This window comes from Antedon mediterranea, chromosome 10 (genome assembly GCF_964355755.1).
Source record: "Antedon mediterranea chromosome 10, ecAntMedi1.1, whole genome shotgun sequence".
In the NCBI taxonomy this organism is placed as follows: Eukaryota; Metazoa; Echinodermata; class Crinoidea; order Comatulida; family Antedonidae; genus Antedon; species Antedon mediterranea.
In genome coordinates this window covers 5,588,781-5,596,352 of record NC_092679.1, presented here as the reverse complement: position 1 = coordinate 5,596,352, position 7,572 = coordinate 5,588,781, and the positions used below count along the sequence as shown (strand labels likewise).

The 7,572-nt window shown below is 34.0% G+C and overlaps 1 protein-coding gene across 1 annotated transcript; it reads left to right on the top strand.

Annotated features, from left to right (window-relative positions):
* Positions 1-1,237: 1,237 nt before the first annotated feature.
* On the top strand, positions 1,238-7,488 carry LOC140060659 (uncharacterized). Its single transcript, XM_072106961.1, has 4 exons — positions 1,238-1,366; positions 4,688-5,250; positions 5,791-6,022; positions 6,719-7,488. The coding sequence occupies exons 2-4, from the start codon at positions 4,706-4,708 to the stop codon at positions 6,854-6,856; spliced, it is 915 nt and encodes a 304-aa protein (XP_071963062.1). The 5' UTR covers positions 1,238-1,366; positions 4,688-4,705; the 3' UTR covers positions 6,857-7,488.
* Positions 7,489-7,572: the final 84 nt, after the last annotated feature.

The window sequence follows — 7,572 nt, the reverse complement described above, 5'->3', positions numbered from 1 at the left end:
AGGGTGGGTTACAATTAGAAGGGGGGTTACTATTACTAATCTTAAATTAGGCACCTGAAAATAGTAACCCATCCCAACTTTTCCGGTCAGCAACTCATAGCAAAATAATAAAACAGTACGAATAAACAAATTTATTTTATAAACGCAAAACACTCAATGTCAAACATGCATTATCTCCTAATTTTCAAAATCCGGCTGTACGTCATTAAACGGACAGTCTTCATAATGTAATTTTTTCAATAGTTTTTGTGACTCTGATAGTAACCCCCATGGGTTACTATTAGAGTAGTGGGTTATTATCATAGATTGACTTATAATGTGGGTTACTATAATTAGAAAGGCAGTTCTACTATTAGAAGATTGACGGTATGACATTTTGGATAAACACAATATTATTATCTCCTCTTCAAAATTCTCTGTAATTGTACCCAAAAAATATCATTTTGTTTCTTTTAATATTCTATTCTAATCTAATCTGAGTTTTTATTGATTATTATTGTTTTAAATTAATTGAAGTCCGCCACGGGAAAGTAGAGCTCCTCTCACCAATCTAGCGCCCGCAACCCACTTTCGTTTCGATTTAAAGGACCGTATTACTCTAACAAATATAAAAGTAAGAACTGTTAAAAAGTCTGTGATACCAACCACAGATTTGTTTAAGCTTTTAATCCAAAAGGGAAGTTGTGGATTTAGTTTTTATATAAAGGTTTATCTCCCAAATATTGAAACGAATTGTAATGATAAAGCAGACAGAAAATAACCTGTTGAATATTACCGAATGCCAGAGATTACATCCCGAGAGATTTGCGTTTGAAACGATCTTTTTATAATACAATTTTAATGGATGTTCTACCAGGGAAGAGTAACTCTTCTCTGCATCTATTTGAAGTCATGTCACTGGAATTTAAGTTTGAGTAGGCCTATTGTAGCCCTACATAGAACCGGTATAACTTTATTTTTGTACATGACGCGACTCACCTTATCTTAACTCTTTTTCCAAATTCTGGCGACAAATCTTCTTTAGCCTATATTAAAAAATCTTGAATAAGAAAATTGCATAGTCATTTTTGAACAAAAAGGTGAATAGAATGTGTTTTATTGTGTACAGTTTTTTCTCATAGGGATTATGTTAAAAACAAACGTTCAAGTCGCCCTTGCCTATTGACTTAGGCAATACTCAATGCCATAGGCGCCTTTATTTTACAAGTACACCTTTTCTTTTCCAATCTTTACTTAAACTTACCTGGTCGTTAACCGGCACTTAAGAACGTCTCCCAGGGTGCACTTTAAAAGTGGAAGTTGTATAGTAAACTCCGTATCAGCAGCTGGATGTGCGCTTAACGAGAGACGTTTTGCATTTTTAAAGGTAACATTTTTTTATTTATTATGTTTTCGTAATACCTTTTCATTCATTAATGTACAGATTAGAATGATCTTGACAATTTCTTTTATTAAAACATTGCACCAAACGGAGTACTTCACTATGGTCCGTACCAATGACATCACGGTTGAGGGCTTATAGTTGAACATTTTTTTCGAACATCAATTCAAACTAATTTTTCCTCAGTTGTTTGACTGAATGATCATGATATGCAAATATTATATTTTTTATGGATGAAAATATGATAGGCATAGGCTATGCCAATATTATATTTTTTATGTATGAACATACAATTGTTGTGTGTTTGCACTCCGTCATATAGAAAAAAAAAACAAAAAGATCAGAGTATTGAATTTTAAGATGTTTTATATTCAATTTCAATATAATTTATATTTGATTTAATTTTAAACTCTTTTTGTTATAGTCGTCTTCTTTCTCTCCTCTTTGAGGCCTAGTTCTTCTCCAATTTATGATATTGCGTTTTTTTAAAATTTATCTTAAAAAAAACATGCATAAATATGATCGTACCACCGTGAACCGAATCACATAATAGGCTCCTGTTGATTATTTCAAACATTTTAAGAATTTGCCTCGCCCTAACGGAAGCTAACTAAGTATATAGGCCTTATACTTTTATCCGAATAGCCCATTTACACACCTGATCTATATAAAGTATGCATTAGGTGACTATTATTGACAACTTAGTATGCAGTACACATGTTCTGAAAGGGGTAGAATAATATTTACATAGAGTTTACCTGTGTCACTTTGGTGTCAGGTTTCTAAACTCTTTTCACGCTCAACTTGAAACTAGCTCGCAAAAATTCCAACCCACCAGCTACCCCTGTATTTTCCATTGTTTGTTTGCGAAATATGATTCTAGATCAAATGTAACCATCAATTGATTCATTTTCATGGTTCACAACATTTTCATACAGTATTTCTGGCCTACTTATGGTAATTGTAAAAATGAGGTATTGTAGGCATACTTGTTTGAGAAACACAAAATACAATTTTGGACTTAACTTATTTTCATTAACATATTTTATATTGAACCGAATTGAAAAGAAATTCCGTATGTAGATATCAGTAAAAATAATTATCCCATAGCGATAGCCTTCTGTTTGCTTAAAGTACACTAAAGCTTTGTTCTTAAGCAAAACTCTAGCGAGTTGACCAATTTGATTTTTATTTTATTTGAACCATAATTTAATGAGGGTGATCCAATTGGTGATCAATGACAAGCAACCGTTCGAATAATCCATCGCTTACACGACTGTTATTGACAAAATTACTTGCGTTGCGCGTACGTCATTGCGCTGCGTCCTATAGTGGAAACTAAGTATGTAAGATTGGTTAATAAAACCATGCTCTGAATCATACGCCGTTCGTTAATAGTTCCAGTATTCATTCAGTATTGTACAGATTAGAGTACGTGATCTCCGCATCTTTTAATTAGTGTAGTTACGTTAAAATATAATGGTTGGCGATTTAGACAACAATAAAATAAATTCTTTGATACTTCTAAATCTTCTCTCATTGCCAAATGCTAAATGTCTAGATCAATATTCTGTTTAATATGACAATGGACTTGCATAATAGGCAGTATGTCCAAAAGGGATTACAATTATGCAGCCATCGTCGACGTGATCTTCATGGAGGACAACGTTATGTTGACCAGGGTTGACCACCGGACTTGACGGATTTGCACTTACTGTACCTTACCGTACTAGGGCATTGACGTGCAGGCCTACTAGGAGGGGAGGGGAAGGGACCTCTATATTGCATTAAAGAGCATGAGTATACTTGGAAACATTGCACTATCTATTCTCTAAATTAATCATATCTAATGCATAATTTACACCAGTCTTTAAAATGATTGTTCAAACTGCAGAATATGACGATCACAAGGAAAGGACGATCCTTGATGACGTCATAAGCATATCCCATTTTCAACACATCGTAAAACATTTACACACGCTTTGATTTGTTTAATAAACATTACATTCTTTAAAAGGAAATTGAAATACCTACAAGTATAAATGTCTTTTTTTGGGAATTAGTCAAAGGGACAATACTTTAATCATTCAAATTCAAATATTCTTTATTCATCATCAATCATGAAAATATACAACAATATATGAGAACATAAAAAAAAAAAGATGAAAAGGAAACATATAAAAACTCAAAAGAGCTTGATTAATTGTGTCCCCCTACGTCCCTAACTAGCCTAAAAACTAAAACATAAATAATAAAAAAAGTTAAATCCTGCAACAAGTATTATTTTAAAATTATTTGTAAAATGATAATAAATGTTCTTTAAACAATGATTTAAATATAAATATTGATTTGGTACTTTGTAGTTCGTAATTCAAGTCATTCCACAATTTAGTTCCCACACATGACACAGTAAAACTAGTAGAAGTACGATTACGTTTTCCGAGTCTCATTTTGTCTTTAGATCTTGTATTATAATAATGGTAAGAACCATTTTTAATAAAGAGCGATGAAAAACGCACGTCCTGATTAGTAGTAACATTATACATGAAAAGCCCAATTTGGTACCTATTGATATCCGCAATTTTAAGAAGTTTAAATTTATAGAAACATTCAGTCATTGAATCATTAAACTTTGACCATGTTATAGCTCGTAATGCCCTTTTCTGGAGTCTAAATAACTCATCTAGATAACTTGGAAATGTACTACACCATATTATGTTGCAATAATTTAATACTGGTTCAATGAGTGATTTGTATATTGTCCAGAGAGCATAGGTTGGTAAAAAATGTCTTACTTACTTACTTACATATCGAGATATTTTCCTAGCTGTAACATTGATGTGATTCTTATATGTGAGAAATTCATCAATATGTACTCCAAGGAATTTAGTCGATTTAACTCTATCTATTCTTTTATTGTTGACATAAATATTTACATTCTCTAATTTAATTGGATTTCGCTGATTGCGGAAAATTATGTAATTAGTTTTTTTAACGTTGATTGATAGTTTATTGCACATGAACCAATCCGAAACATTTTTTAGTTCACCATTAACTAGATCTATGAGCGTATCCAAGTTTTCGTGAGATGCAGATCATTGAACTGATGATTGAATCAGGGTAGAGTAAAATTACTATACTGAAATAGTAATTATACTCTTTCCTGATTGAATGTTCTATTTTAAATATAAAAAAGGTCAAAGTAGCCTAATTATGGTATTGTTATTTCATTATTGGAAAACATTATCGAGAATAAGGTTTCCTAGCTTAAAATAATTATGTTGATAAAAATATTCTTCACGTTAGTTTCAGTTGGAAAATATAATGGGGTGTCTTGAAAGTAAATCGACAACAGACAACGTCAAGTTGCAGATTCCATCAAAAACTAAAAAAAACTTCAATGGTTCCGTAAGATCACGACATGACTTTGGAGTGCAAACGGGGACTCCGTTTTCTAAAAAACGCGCACTATGTGGAAAACCAGGAGTTAATGATGACAATGATAATTATGTGGATAACCCTTTGTTAGAAAATGATGTAGTTAATGGTATTGCAGTTGCGACAGAAATATCCAATAATGATGACAATCAGTCGGAGATGATGTCACTGCCATTACAAAATGGAAACGTTGCAGTATTGGATCAGAAGGAAACAACAGAAAAAGCAATGCCAAAAGAAAGAGGAATAGTGTCAGAGGAAGGAGGAGTGTCAGAAGGTCACACTTTGGAGGAAGTCACAATTTCAGAGGTGGTGAATGCATCAGGTCAACAAGAGTCGCCGATTACATTGCAACAAAAATGGCTGGTTCAGGATTCGTGGGCGTACATTGAAAAAGATCTTCTTGAATATGGAATGGTATTCTTCGCCAGGTAAGCGACAAAAACAACACTTCTTTTGAAAATGAGGCCCTTAAAAAACATACCGGATAGTTACGATATGACTACTGTGGTTCGTATACTTAGTTTAGATAAAATTCGCTGACATCTATGATAGTATACATTGATTCCTTCTCTATACATCTGCGTGTGTTGTTTTTTGGGGTGTTTTTTTTTTTTATTAAAGTTAAAAATTTATTAATTAAAAAAAAGATTTATATTTTCTTGATTTATTTATTTATATGTATAATTTCATACGCATCAACAGCAAGACATTCATCAATTACAGGATGGGCAAGCTATAATTTATCGTGCTTATAAAGGCTCATTTGCTTAGGGGTGGATGGTGAATCGCAAGTTATAATCCTGTCAAGTTCAGCATTGAACTCTGACACTCACTGGGTCATGATTGAACCCTGACACTAGGTCAGTATTGAACCCTGACACTAGGTCAGGATAGAACCCTGGACCTTGAGAATGAAAAACAAGCACGTTAATCACCAAGCTATATCTCCACTTTGTTCTTTTTCATAGGCTTCTTGACGAGAACCCAACAATAAGACATTTGTGGTCTTTTGGTAAAATGAACTATGCAACAGAGGCTGAACTTCGAGCAGACACATCTTTTCAAAATCATTCTCGGCAGGTGATGGAAATGATCGGTAGAGCTATCCAGGGCCTAGATGACCTCGAGCTTCTTGTACCGATTATTTCGGACCTCGGTCAACGTCATCGGATGTATGGTGCTAAACCAGAACATTTTACGGTACGGTCAATTATTTTTATAGTGGGCGGACAAAATAACAACCCATCTTTTGGGACACACTTACTAAAGGGACACCCTTACACTATGGACACTTTCCTGTGACGTGTACAATGGGAAATGTTTAACATGGCAAGACACCCTCATCAAGGGACACTTTGTTGGGTCTCGAAGATATCCCCAATATTATGGGTTCTATTGTAGATATTTTTAACATTGTTTTGTACTACCAAAGAACTTATAACACAAGAATCTCCTGTTCTTCAATTTGCATTCAAAACACAGTATCGGAAGTACAGGGTTAAAAGGTCAAACTGGGCGACGCCATTTCACAGCATGGAGCAGCGCCCCCTCCAAACTAGGAAGTCAATTACTCTATCCCCCCTAGAGTATTAGCAGATCCCCTCTATGATTTTGACTTTCTAATTTGATGCGGGCGCCCTACTCCTCAGTCAATTACTGCATCCCCCTAGAGCATTAGCAGATCCCCTCTATGATTTTGACTTTCTAATTTGATGCGGGCGCCCTACTCCATGGCTCACAATGGCGCCACCCATAGCTCTATTCTATCCCACAATGCCTTTCGAAATTGTTACGCGCATCGGACGAACAGAAGATTCTTGTGTTATAAGTTCTTTGGTACTACCGAACAAAAATGTTTCAAAACAACTGTATTTATTTATTTCTGTCAACTTGCAGGCTGTGCACGCGGCACTCATGTACTCATACAAGAAAGGGTTAGATGAGAAAGTATGGACAGCGGACGTGAACGAGGCTTGGGACGCGGTCATTGGAACGGTTGCGAAGATCATGTCAGCCGAGTTAAAAGATGAATGATTTACTGATGTTATTTAATACTAGCCTGTGTATAGGTTTTTCTATATTGACCTTAATGGCCGCCCATACGTGTGTCCAAGCTATTTTTACGGTTGGACATTAAGTGGAACAAACTTAACGTCAACATTGTTTAACATTCGTTTATTTTAACTGGCTTCACTCAGGTGTTGGAAAAGAAGTACAATAAGTACACGTGCTTGTTATCACTTGCTTAAACTGTGTGTTGATAAAAGGGTTACCAACAAAATAAGGAAACATCGTTTTGTATCATGACTTTTCTCTTTTATATAATGGCTGTTCACAACCATGATTCAAATACTTGTTGGGAACAAACAACCTTTAAATGTTGTAAACATCCACGATTTTTACTTCCTTTTACATATTTATTTAATTTTATTTCATTTCTATGGCGCTTTAACAAAGCGTCTTACACCACAAAAACAATGTCATAAAAAACAATTATATTTTTAAATATTTGAATTGTTAGGCCTAAAACAAAGAATCAGGGAATAAATAAATCCAGGGAAGAGTGAAATTTACAATGCATCTGTATATAAATATCAATGTAATTATAACTATGTATAAATATGTCTAAACTGGGTGTTAGGGTTTCGTATTTCTATTAATTATATCTTAAGCGTACTATTTCAGTTAAATATTCATAATAAAATAAAATAATATACGCCTGGGTATATAAGGTGTATCTGTTATAAAAT